At 42.4% G+C, this 19,482-nt stretch overlaps 2 protein-coding genes across 2 annotated transcripts in view; both read left to right on the plus strand.

Moving 5' to 3' along the window:
• Positions 1-552: 552 nt before the first annotated feature.
• On the plus strand, positions 553-9,693 carry kif28 (kinesin family member 28; the record flags this gene model as incomplete). Its single annotated transcript, XM_080500628.1, has 27 exons — positions 553-729; positions 1,745-1,936; positions 2,131-2,181; positions 2,283-2,435; positions 2,530-2,565; positions 2,722-2,841; positions 3,383-3,490; positions 3,791-3,945; positions 4,029-4,140; positions 4,262-4,329; positions 4,494-4,636; positions 4,713-4,834; positions 4,994-5,084; positions 5,229-5,289; positions 5,451-5,574; positions 5,659-5,794; positions 5,863-5,981; positions 6,122-6,229; positions 6,327-6,419; positions 7,009-7,149; positions 7,490-7,560; positions 7,637-7,771; positions 8,154-8,320; positions 8,418-8,512; positions 8,693-8,822; positions 8,982-9,115; positions 9,535-9,693. The coding sequence occupies 27 exons, from the start codon at positions 553-555 to the stop codon at positions 9,691-9,693; spliced, it is 3,201 nt and encodes a 1,066-aa protein (XP_080356754.1).
• A 2,491-nt stretch (positions 9,694-12,184) lies between these two features.
• Positions 12,185-19,482, plus strand: part of kif26ba (kinesin family member 26Ba) — a 79,495-nt gene continuing 72,197 nt past the window's right edge. The window contains exons 1-2 of the mRNA XM_080501934.1: positions 12,185-12,294; positions 13,509-13,901. Of these exons, the coding sequence (XP_080358060.1) occupies positions 12,235-12,294; positions 13,509-13,901 (453 nt within the window). The 5' untranslated portion in view covers positions 12,185-12,234. The remainder of the gene's footprint in view (positions 12,295-13,508; positions 13,902-19,482) is intronic.

Here is a 19,482-nt window from a genome sequence, read left to right on the forward strand (position 1 = left end):
ACCACTGCAATGAGCTACAAGCCTCTAATTGCCCTTCACAACTAGTTGAGGCTTTATCCTGCTAGTGCGTCGCACATCAGAAATCTGTCAAGCTGATGCAGCTTCCAGCATTGAACAAAGCTGTCGTACTTTAATTAAATTCAACACTTTGATTTTACTGTTAAAAGTTTGATTGGAGACAAAGCCACTCAAACTTAACATAACTGTAAGCATGTGTGCGTCTCCTGTGTGGCCTCCAGGGGTTCATCTGATCTATAATTTATAGTGTTGGATGAGGTGAAAGTGAAACCAGCCTTTATCTTCTCTGCCTCGCTTGGAGAGCGGGAAGCCTTTCATCTGAAAGTAGATCGTCTTTCTGAAATGAAATCTGATAATGATATTTTCAGTACATCTTTTGAGTGATGAAATTAGTGTTAAACTTCATCATGAAGTGTTGTTTTCTGACTTGAAGACTTTTTACCCCCCTACATTTCAGTAAGCAAACCAGTCTGTCGTCTCTCTATTTGAACCACGTTTCCTGCCTCTCTCAGCATCTCTGCCCCAGTTGTGTCCATGTCGGCGTGTAACTCGAAACAGCGGTGTGTCGTGTCGTGTGAGAGGGGAGTTGATCACTCAGTGAGCCTGTCTGCTGTGCCGATACCTGCCTGCTGCACCATGAAGGCCAAAGCTTCAGACATGCACAGCAAGGACTGTGTCAAAGTGGCCGTGCGAGTCCGACCGTTTAACAAGGTCAGTTTGCTGTTGCTTCTTTTATATCCATATTATGTCATGTTTTGCATTTTTCATATGTACTCGGAGTATGTTTCACTTTGGCAAATTACAATCGACAATTGAAGAGTGCTGTCAGTAAGCTTTTAGACACTTTGAGTAATTCTACTTTTGTTTGTATTGAGTATCTATATTGTATAGAAAAAATAATTACTGAGTGACAACAGCTTTGAAGTTAAAAATATTTCATGAAAGACAGGAATGTGTCTTTACTTTTCTCTGCACCATTTTCATATTCTATAATCACTAGTATTGCTGTGATCTCTGTCGAATGCAGTCAATACAGGACTTGAGCAGAAATGAAACATATTTTACTGATCCCACTGGAGAAATAACTTTTTTTGTATTTGACCCACCCTATTCATAGTTCACCTTAACTATACATGCTACAAGCAGTAGGCCGCCACAGTGCGGAGTCCAGGGAGCAGCGGGAGTCAACAAACCTGCAAACGTCTGATCCCAAATGTGCTTCTCCAGCCTTTCCCTCAGCAATACCCTTGACCCCCTGCTCTCTGGGTGCCTCACTGTGTCAGCCCACCACTCCTGTAAACGAGAGGAGCAAAATGCAGAGAAATCATACCTAAAATTAAACATGCAAAACTCCACACAGATAGGCCACACCTGCCAACGGGTTGAAAACGGAAACGTTCATGCTGTGAGGTGACGGGTTTAGCCAGACACAGAAAGATAATTATACACAGTCACAGTCACACCTACAGGCAAATTTGAGTTATCAAATAATCTCAAGCACGTTTTTGGACGGTGAAGGCAAATCAGAGACTCTGGAGAAAAGCCACACCTGCACAGAGATAAAATGCCAGCTCCACACAGAAAGGCTCCCAAAAACAAGCTTGAATTGATACTCACCAGAATGCTATGAGTGAAAAACAATAGTAGTTATGAAGAGTTACACCCTCCCACATGCCTCCATTTCTTTCTGCTGACCTAATTCCTTTTCATTTCCACTTCCTGTCAGAGGGAGAGAGATGCAGGCAGCCGCTGTGTTGTCTCCATGGTGTCCAGCTCCATCACCATCCAAGACTCACGGGACTGCCAGACCCGGCGATCGTTCTGTTTCGATTACGCCTATTGGTCCCACAGCGGTTTCGTGAGGGATCACAGAGGTCTGTACGTGTCCGAGGAGCCAGGAGGACGGTACGCTGACCAGGTCAGCTCCAGCATAGCATGGTGGAAACATTTACACCAAACTGAAACCAGAAAAGGCAGATATGATAAACCAATTATTAATGTTGCATATAGCAAAAAAAATCTACATTACTGACTGTACTGACACGATAGTTTTGATGGGATCAGATGCATTACAAGGATTTTAGATATGCTGCTCATATCACCTGTTTCCAGGACAGTGTGTTCCAAGACCTCGGCGAAGGAATACTGGAGAATGCACTGCAGGTGGAAATCATTGTATTTTACGTGACAGTCTTCATATGGCAATATGTAATCGTGCTGCTCAGACAGCAATAATAATAATTGCCTGTAACTAACCTCTGCAGGGCTACAATGCAACATTGTTGGCCTATGGGCAGACTGGCTCAGGAAAAAGTTATTCGATGGTGGGCTATGGGCCGAACAAAGGTCTGGTTCCTAAACTCTGCGACCGACTGTTTCAGGCCATCAACGAAAACCAAGAGAGCAGACAATGTCAGGTACTAAAAAAGCTAAACAAGACTGTTATTTTCTAAATTCCCTGAATCTGACTCCTTTTTAATCTCTCTTTTTTTTTTTTTTATGTCTGCGTAGGTGTTTTTTAGTATGCTGGAAATCTATAATGAACAGGTTGGTATAGACTTGGAACTCTGATGTTGTACAGCTGCTCTCAATCTACTCTTTAAAAAAAAAAATATAATATGTTTTCCATCATACATCATCAGTTGACTCATGGTTTTACCCCACCCTCCCCAACCCCCACCCCCAACCCCACCTCCCCCACAGGTGGTTGACCTGCTGTCTCGAGGGTCCCGTACTCCAGGTGGGCTCAGAGTCAGAGAGGAGCAGCAGCGAGGGTTTTATGTGGAAGGTCTCCGTACCGTCCCCTGTGAGAGTGCATCACAGGTAGACATGGACAGATATAGAGCAATAAGAAGCAGATTTCCACACAACTGGATGATACTTAAAGTTTTATTAAAGATGACTCATAAATATTTCTTTTTTTTTTTTTTTTAGTATACCTTTGAGTACATTATATCTGCATATGGGGAAAGAATTTTATATTACATCTGTATATTCTGTATGGATAGAAAATCCCCTCATATTATAAAATAATATCTCTATTAACCAAAGACACACATTTTCAACAAGTATAAAACGGAATTGTTTTGGTGTTATTATTTTTTGTATTGTTTAATTATTTATTTACTTCTTTTTTCTTTTTCTACTTTTTGTGGTCATGTTTTGTAAACTTACTCTGTTACCTTGCTGGTAAAGTATCACTTAATTTTTATTTAATCGTAAGGAAACGACAAGCGCAGGCTTTGTGCCGATTTGCTCGTCTTATAAATATCAGAATCTTGACATAAATAAACGTGAACCTCTAACCGCAAGCGTAAACTCTCCTGCTGCATTAGGAGACACTGAAGCTAAACTGTCTGGGCAGGTGGAGCAGTTGATGGAGCAGGGGACCAGGACCCGAACCACTGCAGCCACTCACATGAACGCCAACAGCAGTCGCTCACACATGCTCATTATTCTTCAGCTCAAGCAGGTGCTACTCCAAATAATATCAGGTTGAGATTACTGTAAATAAAATCACAACACATTGAAAATTGATATGCATTACCATAGTCTGTCTTCGTGTGACTGAAAATGATCTGTCGAGTGTAAATTGCAATAGTTTTAAAAATGTGTTTATGGCCTGATGTGATAAAACCCAATAAATATTCAAATGTAATGTTTAATTTTAATCCAGAGAAATGACTTCTTGGTATATTATTCTTTGGTTGCATCTGTGGATAGATGGGGATTTTTACAGAAGTCTATTTCTATTGCCGAATCCTCCTGTCAGATCTTCTCTAAAGAGAGCATCACAAAGCAGTCCAACGTTAACCTGGTGGACTTGGCCGGCAGCGAACGTCAGCGGTCGTCAGGATCAGAGGCTGACAGACTCAAAGAGGGCACAGCCATCAATCTCAGCCTCACCACCCTGGGCAATGTCATCAGGTTGACCAAGGGTTTAGTTTGATCTTAGTTCAACTGAGCGTATTTTATCAGTGTCATCTCACTCTCTCTCTCTCTCTCTGCAGTGCCCTGGCTGATGTGGCGGTGGGGAAGAAGGTTGTCCATATTCCTTACAGGGACTCGGTTCTCACCAAGCTGCTGCAGTCTGCGCTGGGAGGCAACAGTCGCACTGTTATGGTAACTGCTGGCGGCGGCAAACACCGTTGTTTAATGTCAATACAAAGTCAAATCCTTGTCCTGCAATTTCGAAACATGTGAATGTGAATGGAATGGAAAAATTATATTATGAACTTTCAAGATCGCGACGCTGAGCCCTGCTGATATCTGTTATGAAGAGTCTCTGTCCACCTTGCGTTATGCTGAGAGGTACATTAAATCATTGAGAGTAAACCAATAATACTGTCCCCATTTTCCTAACCTGATACATGAACCCACTTTTTCTGCCTTTTCCTTTTCACCTGTTTCTCATATATTTACTGGCTTTTTTTTTTTGCCCTTTGTCCATCGACCCTCATAATTTTTTTTTTCAGGGCAAAGCGCATCCTGAACCGAGCAGTGGTGAACGAGAGCCCCACAGAGCGTCTCGTAAAAGAGCTGAAAGCCGAGAACGCAAGGCTGCTGCAGCGGCTGAGCCGACTGGGCCAGGAAGGGCGCAGAGCAAATGATGAAACTAGTAAGAAACGGGAAAACTTAGACTTAGCCGGTGAGACTGAGAGAGGCTTTCATGTGCTGTTATATTGTGTTTATAGAGGAGCTTCGTCAACTGCTGGCTCACAATGAGCTCCAGATCCGAGCCATACAGACCCTGTGGGAACAACACCTGCAGGAGGCCCTTAAAGACTGGGAGCAACAGTATGCAAACATCACACAGGTGCACTGCTGCAAATAACTGTCAGACAAAAGCTTCATGAAACACACGAGCACAAAGTGCAGACGGACTGTTTGGAAGCATAGCAAAAGCATTTTTGCGAGAAAAATCTTTTGTCTTCTTGACGTTGACGACATGTCTGCCCCTCGGTCTCGCTCTCAGGAGAGGAGGATGATGCAAATGCATCCCTACATCCTGAACATCAATGAGGACGCCCAACTGTCGGGAGTGGTCAAGCTTTTTATCCAGGAGGGTTTGTCGAACTTCTTATATTTTCAGTATACATTCCGAGAGGGTCGTGTTGTAAAGGGGAAACATGGGAAATCACAGGTTAAGCAGCTAAATGCAGCTAAACTTCTGCAAAGTTCTAACTTCTAACATATTTTTCTCCTTCTAGGTGATTGGGACATTGGACTTTGTGAGTCTTCCAAAAGATCCATCTCTATCAAGGGCTTAGGGTGAGTTTTAATTTAATCAGTGAACTAATATAACATCAGTAAGCCAGTGCACACAGGAACAGGGATTAGACTCTTTCCTGTGTTTCTCTTTGAAATCAAAATCAATTTCTAACCATGAAGGTGCATTTGAAGATTTTTTTGCGTGGTGTGTTGTGTGTTAGGATCCAGGAGCGCCACGCTGTGTTCAGGAATGAAGAGCGTCGGGTAACAGTGACCCCGCTGACGGGGTCAAAGGTCATAGTAAATGGCACAGAAATCTTTCAGACCACGGCGCTCCAGCACCTGGTGGGTTTTATACATCGAAGTACCGATTATATGACGTGACTGTCCAATGTTCTGTTTGTAGATGACAGTTTATGTACCTTTTAGGATCGTCTGATTCTGGGATCCAACTGTACCTACCTGTTTATTGGTTATCCATCGGACAGAAGTGGAGATGACTGGAGCCGTTACGACTATGATTACTTCCAGGCTGAACTCGCCGCTGCAGAAGGCATCCACCTGGGTGAGTGGGAGGAGAAGCTATCGAGAGAACTTGGTTTTGGGAGTAGTGTATCATTTGTGTGTTTTTAGGAGAGTCCAGTACTGGAGCCAGTCAGACAGACCCGAGTCTGCTCGCCGTCTTCTACGACTACATCAAACTGATGCCCATGGTAGCAGAAGCAAATCAGATGAGCCAGGAACTGAATAAGGTCACTCACAAAGTATTTGTGATGTTTTTGTAACCAGGAGCCTATTTGAAGGTTGATATGTTCATAAATAGTTTTTGAAGGTCTTGTGTGAAGGACGTTATTAAAAAGCCCCTGCTCTATATAAGTCGCTGTGCTTTCAGGGAGTGGACTTCAAACTAGAAATCAAGAATCTGGCCCTGTCAGATTCAAAAGGTCACGATCTGGAGAAAGATATTGTTATCAGAGTCACCTCCAAGGGCAGCAAACAGGTCAGTCCTTTGCTGTAGCTTTTTATTTGTATTTTGTGTACCTTAGACAATTTTCTTTTAGGCTCCCACAATTTGAGTTTTCAAAACTTGTTCTCAGGTTTGGATGTGGTCCAAGGCCAAGTTTGTGAACCGCAAGTTTCTGATGGAGGAAGTCTACCAGCAGCATGAAGCTGAGCAGAGGGGAGACCAGGTATGTCAGAGGAAACAAAGGTTTGATACATGTCACAACATGTACCTACCAGAGGAAAAATAAGAATAAAATAAGTTGATCATTTCAATTTGCACTCCTTTACGCTAAAGGATTTAAAAGACAATTCACAAATATAGAAATAGAAATTGATGTGCTCGTATTTAATGATTCTCATTTAGTAGAAATACTGGAAAACACTCATTACTTAATAAGCAGCATGTTTCTGAGTTGTATTTGTAAAATCTTGACATTTTTCATAAGCTTTTGTTTTTTACATGGGCCGCAACATAGTTTATTTTACTGAATCCTAAATTAGAAATTACAAAAATAAATTGCACACTGTGCCGTGAACTTCTACAATGATCAGCCATCAACACATTGTGGAGCTCATGTCTTGACTGATCAGGGTGCAGGGGAGGGACCTGCAGGGGTTATAATGTTATGACTGGCCAGCATAGCTTCAACTTTCCCCTGAAATGCATAATGATTCTATTAATAAATAATCTAAATATGACAGAACATTAGCTGTGTTTTTAATATTTGAGTTTGACTAATAACTGCCTTCTGTCTTCTTGTTCGCCGCTGAAAGAGAGCAGACGACTTGACAGCAGCTGCCCTTCCCAGAGATAAAGACCCGTTCTGGGATCCGGTGGAGCCTCTGCTCCTGGGCACTGCTCACCTCTGGCTTCAGTCTTTGGCTTTTCGCATTCCGCTTGAAGAGCAATTAGAGGTGGACGCACGCACAAACACACACACACACACACACACACACACACACACACACACACACACACACACACACACACACACACACACACACACACACACACACACACACACACACACACACACACACACACACACACACACACACACACACACACACACTGTACTGTAGTGCCAGTGACAACATAGTCAACACATGACAGTTTTATAGAGAAAAACTCAACTTTTCCACCTGAGTAAGCAACAGTTGGAAAAATGAAACCTGTGAATTCTGATACTGTATTTGCTTCTAAGGAGTGCTACTGAATACAACACATAATGGCCGAGTGATGCTCTGTCTGCAGGTGTTGGGTTCAGAGGGCACAGAAGAGGCCATCCTACAAGCACAGCTTGTCCCGTGCACCTCAACCGGACTGTATGTCTCATATATATATAAGCTGTAGTAAACACGCAGAAGGATGCATGTATATTCAGGTCCTCTCACTTTTCAGCCCTCTGGGAGAGGAAGACATCCTGATTGACCCATCTGAGATTCTGGGTCGGCGTCTGGACTTCCAGGTGGTCCTGGAGCAGTGTTGCGGCCTCCGCTGGATCAGGGAGGCCCGCAATAGAGGGGTCCAAATTGGGTGAGACCCCTGTGGCTTTATGGATATACTGTACATATAGAGGGGCCACATGAAAGGGAATAAAAAATAAACCTAATCAAAGTTCACAACCTGGAGGTGAGGAATAGTCACCATAGAACATGTAAAGAGCTTGAGGATTATTCAGGTTTATCTTGAGGCCAGTAGCCATTGATGTCTGAGTCACACTGCAGACAGATATAAGATACAATAGGATACTGTCCACTTCTCTACTTTCATTGAGATTACAAAAGGAATAGTTGTGTTTTGTGTAGGAATGACAACTCCACAGGCCACTCAGTGTGTGTACAGGTGATGACTGTTGATGGGATGAAAGAAGTTGGACCTTTCTTATATTCTCACTTTATTTCCACCTCTCTGTTAGTTTCCGGTTATTTGACTGCAGCCAGCCTTTATACACTCCAGCTGTGTGGCACAACGTCAATCCTCTGTTGGATCACAGGATCCACTTCGCCTCCTTCCACACCTCCCAACGACTCCTCGACTACCTGCAGAGCAGCGCTGTTGTGCTCGAGCTCTGGGGTCTTCAAGGTGAGACTCATTCAAAGAAATGATTCTATAGAAGAAAAAACAAACAAAAATAAACTGGATTTAAAGTTTACTTTTCTGATTTGGTGTTCTGCCTCAGAGGGCTGTTCTCACTTGATGATATCTCTGGAAGCAGCGAGGATGACCACAGAGGGCATCTTCCTCATCGATGAGGCTGGTCCAGCAGAAACTGCAGTGAGGGAGATCTTTGTTATATTTTGATTGTAGCAACCGAGAAAAATAATCATGTCCTCTGTACTTGTTTTAATACATGCTGTAAAATCTGTAAAAAATATCTGGTGTAATTGTGTTCCAAAGAACATTGAAATGCAAGCACTGAGATCTGAATCTATATGTTGTGTGGGTGTTTTGCAGACGATGGACTCAGAGCTCAGTTGCACTGTCATTGCTCTGCAGCAGGACTTGGAGGAGCTGAAGAGTGTCAATGCCTCACTCAGGAAGGAGAATCAAAGCCTCAGAGAGCAACTGAACACAGCCAGGATTGGTAGCTGAAGCACATGCAACACCTTCAACTTAAAAATAAACCAAACAAACAAGAGCTTTCATATGTTTCTGAGTTTAAATTTGACAAAAGAGTTTCAACTTGCTCCCCTTTATACACATTTACACACAGGTGCCAAAACTACCTCCTCTCTGGTTTTAGGTGGGGAGGGTGTACGTGGTCGTTCGGTACGTCCCAGCTGTGATGCAGAGTTTGCCCGTGCTTTGAAGGTGTTCTACCACAGTATGACCTCAGTCAGAGGTCAGCTGCAGCGGCTGCGCAGACACAAGCCCAGCGTATGTGTTCCTATTGGTCTGCAGGTCTCATCGTTTTGTGAGGATTTCTGTGTGTGATGCCAAATCACACATAATTGACACAGATTCAAGAAAAGGTCTGTTAGATTACAGTAATGGCGAAATAATGTAGTAATCTATCTACTTTGCTTCATGGAGAGACAGATGTTAATGCAGAGCAGAAAGGTGCAATACTAATTTTATAGATAAGGTATAATAGCTCAATGGTCATACATCACATTGAAATCTCCTTAAATCGTTTATGCCAGGATTTAAACTGGGTTAAGTTCATTTCATGTCACAATCACACGTTTCAATTGATTGTTTCTCAACTTTACATAACTTAATTGTGAGACTTTTCATGTGCCTACAGTCTAAACTATAGTGTCCCGTTGTGTTTGATGCACCTTTGTGTTTTCCAGGAGGAGTCTGACCTACTGGGCCTGAGACTGTTTGTGGACGAGCAGAGTCGTCTGCTGAGGGACTTCTCAGAGCAGCTAGAACAGAGCGTGTCCACACTCAAACAAGACGTGGCTGCTATAGTCCGTCGAAAACGGGAACGATCGGGAGTCTGGTCTTGACTGAGTGAGTGTTATTTTAGAAAGTAAACATCTCTGATTGCTCTTTTTTATTTTTTCAAATCACTGGTGTGAAATGTACACATCGTGAATATGTAGAAACAGCAATTTCAAATGTTGCTATTTGAAAGACTATTGTAAAAGACAGGCCTCCATAAGATCCATAAGATGAGATTAGACCTTTATGGTGAACTCACTACAACAGGCATAAATGGAAAAACTGATGATTTTTATATACTTCAAGACTCAAAGGTCAGTGTAAAGATGCACCAGTAAAGAAGCAGTTCCTTAAATGGTTAATTATTTTTGAAGGGTGTGTACCTGCTTCCTCAATCCTAAAACATGAAGAAACAAAGGAAAATTTAAATATTAACTATGCAATTATCCACAAATCAGTTCTAACCTATATATATCATTGGTAGAAAGTCAGGAATCTATTTTATTAGTTTAAAAAAACAACAACATTATTGTCACATGTAATCTTTTGTAATACAAATAATTGTATTTGTATTTATGTATTTTGTTTTGTGAAAGTGTTTTTATATGTTAATAATTGTGATACTTTATTTGTGTATCTTTTATGTAAAATAATTCAAGTAAAAAAATTAAAAAGTGCATTACGTTTAAAATATAACGTTGTGAGGAGTAATGTGATTGGGATAACATTGGGGGTTTTTTCCCCTCATGAAGATCCTCTTTTTCCTTTTCCTTTGTTTTTAAATTGTTTTAATCTTACCCCCACACTTTCAGACCCCTTGGTTGTGTATGTCCTCTATGAGGACACCAAGAAAGAGTCAGAAAGGAACTGTTGCTCCAAATGTTGTATTTGCAGGTGTTTCCACAGTTTTCCACGACATTAACATTTCCAGCGTATTTATTATTCGTTCAGCCTGACTTTCACAGTAATACCTTCCTGCCATCAGTAGAAGGCACTGTGTCTCCACCCAACAATTGCTCTCAGTTCCCACAAAGTACCACAGGGTGTCTCCTCCATCTGAAAGGGAGAAAGATTTCTACACAGGAATTGATTTGTATGCTCTTCCCATGCCCTGGGTCTTCGCCCTCTATTCCAGACCTTTCCCTCTGGATTTATCTCGGTGGACCATACACAACTAATTCTTTTGGAAAACCACTCACATCATCCACTGTCCAGTTTATATCCAACAGACACAAGTGCTGGCTGCAGAGGAGCAAATACTGTTTTGACAAAGTAACTGTGCACCTCTGAGTAAGTGTGAACCAACAAATGTTCTGCACTTTAACCAGGAAATGTATGTTCTGCACTTTAAGCAGGAAATGTAAAACAAAAGAAGAAGTAATGAACTCAAAGGCATCAACTTTTATTGGACATAAACATTAACTGTTTCGTGTCTTTTATGTTTTTGTTTTTCTTATTGCGCCTTTTCAACCAAGCCAGTTGGAATACCATTTCTGACATAATATCTGCCTTTTTGTCTATATGGTATATATCTTGTATTTTGTTGTTCTTTATTACATACAATGTTAACTATTTTTACTGCTCTGGGGCTTAGATTGTTAATCAGATTTGCACATGTCGAATAATATGGCACCTTTTAGGATCTATAGCACATCTCGGAGACTGTTTCGAAAGGTTTTTCTTTTTGTATTTTGTTGAGAATGGGTGTGTCCGCGTGTCTTTGACTTCTCTGCAAACAGCCCGAGGTAATTAACAGGCAGTTGTTCCCAGAACCCAGAACGGAAGGTTTGGCGGCCACTGCTTTGCATCATAGCAGCCATTCTTAATTAAAGTAATCCAAATCATAAAGTCATTTCATTTCCATTTTTGAGTGACCCGGACAAGCGTTCACCTGCCACTCAGCCGGCAGCTCTGGATGTGTATTGGCTCGAGGTGGACGAGATGCAGGTTGGCCCCGCCCTCATCCAGATGTGCGCTCCCTCCAGTCCACCGCTGGCTCCAGCAGTGCACGGAGCCTCTGCGAGTCAACAGGAGGGTGCGGACAGTGCGCGAGACGGGGAGGAGCGAGCCGCATTCATCGGATCCATCTCCACTCAATGAGTCGTGACTTTGCGGTTGGAGCAGCAGACCTGAGCGGTGCGTCGGAATCTGGCCCGGGGCGAGCCACGCGTCGTACCTGCAGACGAAGGCGCAGATGGAGAGGAGCGGTGCGCAGCGCGGTTGAGCCACACTGCCTGTTTCAGCGCACTGCTGCGGGGAGCGGCGGCTCCAAAGCAGGCTTCCTACAAGTGAAACCGCTTTATTTCTTTGGACACAAGGAAACGGTGGGGATAAAAATTAAAGCAAAAGCCATCCGGGATTCTTTTTTTTTTTTTTTAAGTCTTTGCAGCGGCATGGGAATGTGACCGGTTTCCACATGCGTCTGAAAGTGTGCTGAGGTCCCCCTCAACCCCCCCTACCCCAGTTCAAGAAGCGCAAACTGCAGGGTCGTGTAGTTAATTGAAATCGATCCACTGAGCCCTTTTTATTTTTTATTTTTTGAATGTGAAGCAGCAGCAGCAGCAGCAGAGGTTTTTTTCTCCTCTCCTCCTCCTCTCACCTCCAACATGACTTCTCTGTCGGGGACTAAGGAGAGGTCTGTGAGCAGCCGGAGCAGAAAATATGGGGTAAGGTTATTTATTCCAGCGGCCGAGGGCTGGACACCGCTCTGTTACCAATAAGCCTGATAAACATAAAAAAAACTTAGCATCCGTGCAGTGCTGCTTGAGCCTCATCTCACACCAATAGGAAGCTGCAGTTTTCTCTCCTTTTCCTCCAGACGTGAATATAAAACTCGTCTTTTTGCTGTTGATTTTCTTTTTCTTTTTTTTGAGAAGAGCACACTTCAAGAATCACTTCTCATGCTGTGCACGTCTTTATAATTAAAGACTGGGCTGCTCTATCAGACATCATCTTCACACCTGTGCCTCAGCCTGCTAGTACAGTATGATTATTGTTCATTTACTGCACTGGCTTTGGGTACATCGTACACACCTCTTTACTTGGAGATGAGTGAGCACCTTTCAGCCTTCTCATTGCTGCCTTATTATAGTCCTTGTGAGGGACCACATTCGTGCCCAACCTCTCTCAGCCACCACCACATCAATGAGACTGCTCTCTGACTGGAGGTACCCACAGCAAAAGATCAAACTGTCAACTCCTTGCGGCTCATTTGATGTTCCCATTGAGCTGAATGGAGCACAATAACACAGGTCTCCAATGACTAGATCATATTTAGCAGATAATGGAGGCATCCAATTTGTTGACTTGGAGGGAGCGCCATTGCAGTAAATGTCCCATATTGTTTCCTGGATACAGTCTTAATTGAACCATTTGACTTAATGCCTTGATTTCAGTTCAGACGCCTTGTCTACGCATTGGCTACCCATTTATGTGTGCTATCAGTATGCTGGTGACAGTATAGTAACATGCATCCTTTTTTCATAACAGATTATTTATAGTCAACGTTTATCAGTTGAGGTTCAGCGCCGATATTTGAGTAGGAATTCATATGGAGATTATTCAAATTGTTCACGTTCTCTCTTGAATCATAAAAATTGGCAAACTACTTGATTACAGCTTGGTGTCCAACAGTCAACATTCATTATTCCACTTCTCAGGAAAAGAAATGCAAATAGCTTGACTTTTAATTAGCAAGAAACATGCACTGTGTTCTCGAGATTTTGTTGTCAACTCAGTGCAATCTGTTGAGTGTGCTGATTTATGAATGCGCATATGCCCCCCCCCCCCCCCCCCCCCCCCCCCCCCACGCTTACATCTCACCATCTCTGCTGTAAAAAGATCTATTGAGTTCTTCTCCTTTTAAAACCCTTTTTTACAGGTGCCTGACTCTTCCCCAACCAAATCTGCCTCCATTTTTCCGGAGACATGGTACCGGAAGGCGCACGAGGAAGCCAATCGCAACAACATGCGCCCGGCCCCGGAGGGTGCTGGCTCCATGCCCAGCTCCACAGGCACCCCGTCCCCCGGCTCTGGAATCTCTTCACCAGGGTCCTTCTCTGGATCACCGGGGACCATCTCCCCTGGGATTGGGACCGGGTCACCTGGATCTCTCGGTGGCTCCCCAGGTTTTGGGACAGGATCGCCGGCCTCGGGCAGTGGGAGTTCCCCCGGTAGCGAGAGAGGAATCTGGTGTGAGAACTGCAACGCTCGGCTGGCAGAGCTGAAACGACAAGCACTCAAGCTGCTCATCCCTGGATCTTACTCCAGCAAGGTAAAGGCCAAATTGTTTCCTCCTTGTCCATTATGATGTGAATCATCATGCTTTTGTTTTTGTACCACCGGATCCAGTGCTGAGTTGGGCATGCTCAGTGGCATAGCCCCCCATAATAACTTCTTCCTTCATTAACTGTGGCATTTGGACAGTGACGCTCATTAAATTGGTTGCTCATGAAACACAGGGCCTCTAATCATTCCCTTGCTCACTGTGTCAAATCGTAAGGATTTTGCAGTTCCTCCAAACCCCATTTGACCAGTCGTGAGAAACAGTAGAAGCCAAACAGCCTTTGGGTTTCTGGAGAACTATTATATCTGAAGCTGTTAATCAGTTACTGACAGAGTACCACAAACAAAATGATGAACACAGAGGAGGCGATTTAGATTTTTATCTCACAGTCTCTCTTTCATTGATTGATCATTGCACCAAAATCAATGGGCTCACTTCATTCCAAATTGCCTTTCTTCTTTTGAATGAATTAACATGATGGATTACTAAATGACACTGACCTCTTAGAGACGGTATTAATCCATATGGACTGCTGCCTTTTCCAATTTTCTTTGGCAAGTAATTCCTTTTTTCCCCCCTGTAAATTGTCAATATAATCAGTTTCATCTGCATTAGTACAGTGATTCTCAATATCCAGTGTTACATCATGAAGATTTAAGATTCGGGATCAAAGAATGGGCTGAACAAATTCATCATGTGATGTATATCGGATACTGTGTATTCATACTAAACACTTTTCTAACTTGTGCTATTTATTGGCGAGAGAAACATGCCACATTTGTCTCCACAGAAGTATGTATATGCTCCATTCTAGTTTTGAGTGAAACGTATCTGCGTATATCCATACGGTTGTTCGAGTTAGTGGCTGCATGAGCAGCGTGTCTGACTCATGTTTCCTCTGGGTCTGTTGGCCTCCTGCTGCAGTCCACTGAATTCTAGTCATAAAGTATAAACACATCCAGCCTTGAGTTAATTTGTAACAAATAAGCACATGTTTGTACCAGGGGGTGGCTAATAAAGTGTCGTCAGCATAAAGGAAAGCCAAATATAACCTGTGTGACAGTGATAGAAGAGGAGACGCTGGGTTTATATGTGTTCAAGAGCAGGACAGTTGGAAATGATTAGGAGCACAACGGGGGTTAGTTGAGACTGGCGGACCACTGATCAAACTGTTATTTGTGAGTTTGGGTTCAGTTTAGGCTGAATGAGACATTCAGGCTGTGGTTAACTTTATTGCATTGTAGAATAGACACAGTAATATAACGTGTAGATTTTATGTTACGGATAACGTTTGAACACAAGGAAAACCCAACTGGTGGAGAAAAAGCTATGCCACAAAAATATGAAAAACAACACTAAGCAGTATAACGTAGTAAAGTTATATGTCAAATAAACCCCGGCGTAATGAAGCATAATTTGAAGCATAATTGAAGCATAATTTCTACAACCCATTGTCCACAATGTCCCATTGGATGGTACTTTATGCCACAGACACACACACACACACACACATGCAAACATGTTACAACATGTTTCATTTATCATGGTAATGAAAGTATGCTTTATAACATGGGCTGGTTTAGAAATAGTATTCAAACATTACTTAATGGTTTATAAACTAAAAGCAACAAAGAGACATTGGGACCTGAAAAATCTTCTCCATTTCGTCCAGTATTTATCAGTCGAAAGTAAAGCTTTGTTCACTGTGGGTACTTGACTCATTCAAACTTCAAAGTATTAAAGAGAAACAAAGATAGAGACTTTTAAATAAGCTGGGCTTTGTATGCACAGGTGTTGCCCACTGTGCATAATAATAAAAAAGCAGAACATGCCTATAACACGTGTTCTTAAATGCTTCGATTTGTTTGTGCTGATGAATGAAATGATGCATTGTTAGCAGGTGGCTTGAAGCAGCACTTGGTTTTTTTTCATATCTTGATAAATTTAGTCTGTTTTTGTTTGTTTTGGGACATTATTTTCATAACAGTTGATGGTTTTAAACCAAAAAATGACTCACATTTATTGATTTTACCACTGTTTAATTTGTCTCTTTGGCAACTACAATTAGTGAAAATAAATCAACTCAACCAAATAAGTGGATGGTATTCATTATATAGTTTTATTGTTTATTAATTTAGAATAAAAGAACTGCACTGTTTATATACATCATGCTTTTTTATAATAAATGTGAAGTAATCTTTATGGATGTCACGCATTAAATAAAAACTGAAATCATGTCCTTGGTGAAGCAATGTGACCCAGTGATCCTTCCCTTTACCAAATGTGCCAGAGCAGCAGTTGTCTGTGTGTGTGTCTGTGTGTGTGTGTGTGTGTGTGTGTGTGTGTGTGTGTGTGTGTGTGTGTGTGTGTGTGTGTGTGTGTGTGTGTGTGTGTGTGTGTGTGTGTGTGTGGTGTACTGTAAGCATGAGACCCCATGTTATTCCCCCAGGATGCCGGGACATATGTGACCCCACGCAGCCAGAATACAAACACATCCACCACCTGATATAACTCCCAATCTCTCTCTTTCTCACACGCACGCACGCACGCACGCACGCACACACACACACACACACACACACACACACACACACACACACACACACACACACACACACACACACACACACACACACACACACACACAAACAGTCTTATGCCCAACCTTAAACCAAGCATCTATCTTGAAATATTTACTTGTTTTTTCTCTCCCCAGAACAGAGATAGCTCTCCTGGCAGTGATTGTATGTACAGATTCATCTCCACAACATGAGAACTACAAATACACACCCATTCTCACACAGGGACGCTAATCTTATGCTAATGATGACCTTCACCACTCTCACCTCTTGAATATTTTTCTTGTTTAGATGTCTGCACTGTTTTGTGTGTGTCTGTGTGTGTCTGTGTGTGTCTGTGTCTGTGTGTGTGTGTGTGTGTGTGTGAGAGAGAGAGAGAGAGAGAGAGAGAGAGAGAGAGAGAGAGAGAGAGAGAGAGAGAATTGTCACTTTCCTTGATAGAAAATATTAGATTTTAGTAGATGATCCACTGTTGGAATTCTCACTAAACTTTGAAATCAACATGTTTCTCCTGTTCCTCAGTCAGCTGGAGAGAGGCAGAGAGAGGCAGAGAGAGGCAGAGAGAGGCAGGGTGGTCATGTTGCCAGGGGCAAAATGGGCGGGACATTGGGGCAAAGCAGTGCTCTGTTGAGGGATTAGAATGAGCAGAGTATGTTTTCAGGTTAGGACATGGAAAATGCACGCACGAGTGTAACCACCAGACCCAAATACACATCTGGCTTCACAGCTGTATTCACTTAAGGCCTCTGCCCCTGCTCTACTATTGTGTATTTCTGTCTCTCTGTCAATATCCCCGTGTTCATCCCTCAAATCATACATGGATGGAGGGAGCGCTCTTTTTGGTTGGTCCAGTTCAGCTGAGGAAAGTGGGTCACTGTGTGTGTGTGTGTGTGTGTGTGTGTGTGTGTGTGTGTGTGTGTGTGTGTGTGTGTGTGTGTGTGTGTGTGCTACTCATCAGCAAAGTGTCTGTTTCAGATCAGCTGAAAGTCAAAACCATCAATGTTTATGAAGTGAAACATATACAGTCCCACATCAGTCACTAAAATAAAGCCAAAGAAGGAAATGTTTGTGAATATATCCTCTCACCGAGGACCTCTTACTGTCAACTTGAGACTTATTGCGATTCCTTTCATCTGAGCTTTTTTTTGTCCATTTGAGCACGTTATGTGAAGTACAGAGTAATTCACTGCTGGGACTTTCTTTTGGCTTTCATGTAAGCACTTAAAATGTTTATATTAGCTGAATCATTGAAGTGTCTGCCAAGATGTGGCTGGAGATTGAACAGCTGTCTGCAGGGTTTGCTGCAGACAGACTGTGAACTTTATAGTGCCGGCGACCGATTACAGTTAAAGAACAGTGACATTGGGAAAGTGACTTTTTTTTGTTTCCTGACACACTTACGCCTCTATTTTTGCCACCCTACCAATTATGTTCGCTATTTCTAAAGTATTAGTATCCATCTACTTCTACAAAAACTTTGCTTTTTAATTTTCTTTCAATAAGGATTGCATAAATTTAGTTGAGTTGATATAGTTTTGCTGTGTTTTGATGAAGTGAGATACGTATTTATTGCTCTGCACATCTTTTTGATGATACATAACGATTTTGAAAATGATTCACAGCTCATTGAAGTAAACGGCACGGTGCTTACCACTTCTGATGAAGACCAATGGTTCCCATGTTGTCTATATAGTTTCAGGCCATCAGCCCCACAATATACAGGAGAAACTCTGGCTGTCCTGAAAAGTTTATAGTTGTAATATGTTTGCATTAATACAACTAGTTATACATAGTTGCATATTTTCTTACTGATGTAATTGCACAGTACCTGGCAGAATAATGATGTTTAAGATATAAAGAATGGAAACTAAGAAAATATGCAGAATATCCCTCTCTCCAGCATCACCTGTCTCCTGTTTTGTAGAGCCATTATTATGTGAACTGAAGCTATGGAGCATACTGATCTATCTGCTGATTCAGATGTTTCTTTTGTTTTGATTTTTCAATCCACCAAAAAGCAAGCTGAGTTGATACACTTATACGTACAATCAGTTTAACAAAACCCAGTCACCAGATAATTGTCACCCACAACCAGTAATTAGTTTGCAATTAGTGTACTTATCAGATCAAAGGGTGGAGTATCACTGCTCAGGAATCTGTCCTCAGGAGTGTTTATCTCTGCACACAGCCAGCAAGCTATTCTGTAATAACCAAATCCCATGACGCCACACAAGCAGGCCTATGGTAACCACAGCAGCTGGTGTTGCTACGGCAGCGACATGTGACAGATGTGAGCGGCATACATATCTCCATCAGTGCTAATGGGCTCCTCATGGGTGTGTGTGTGAAGGTGAGAGGCAGTGAGAGGGTGAAAATACATGTGATTTGTGTTCATAATATATAATAATAGCAGAGGTCTATGCGTTTTTTTTTTTTTTTTTTTGGTGAAGGCCACGAAAAAATATATACACAGAGAGAGAGAGAGAGAGAGAGAGAGAGAGAGAGAGAGAGAGAGAGAGAGAGAGAGAGAGAGAGAGAGAGAGAGAGAGAGAGAGAGAGCAATCATGCCCTCCTGATGCCTTTCAGGTGTGAAAGACATTACCATATAAAGAGGTGGCTTCATCAATAACAGCACGATGGTGTGGATGGATGGATATGTGTGTGAAGGGAGGAAGGGATGCTGACGCAGGCTGAATTGAAGAGCTTCTTGCTGGGTTTATGTCAATTTGGCCCGCCCCCCTACACTCCCACAGACACACCGTCTTAGCAGGCTCTAGTGTTACTTGCTCCACCCTCTCGATGCTAACTCATGGACTTTTATCAGCATTTATCAGAAAACAAGGTGGTTAAAATATCGAAAAACCACAAAGTGCTTCTTCATATGTTCAGTGACCTAAACACCCACAAATATCTTGTACAGTCTTAAACAATTTCCTTCCACTGGGTTCCCAGGCAACCAACCATTTTGGATGTTAGGCCACTTCACTGTT

The sequence above is a fragment of the Blennius ocellaris genome, assembly GCF_963422515.1.
Source record: "Blennius ocellaris genome assembly, chromosome: 1".
Taxonomy (NCBI): domain Eukaryota; kingdom Metazoa; phylum Chordata; class Actinopteri; order Blenniiformes; family Blenniidae; genus Blennius; species Blennius ocellaris.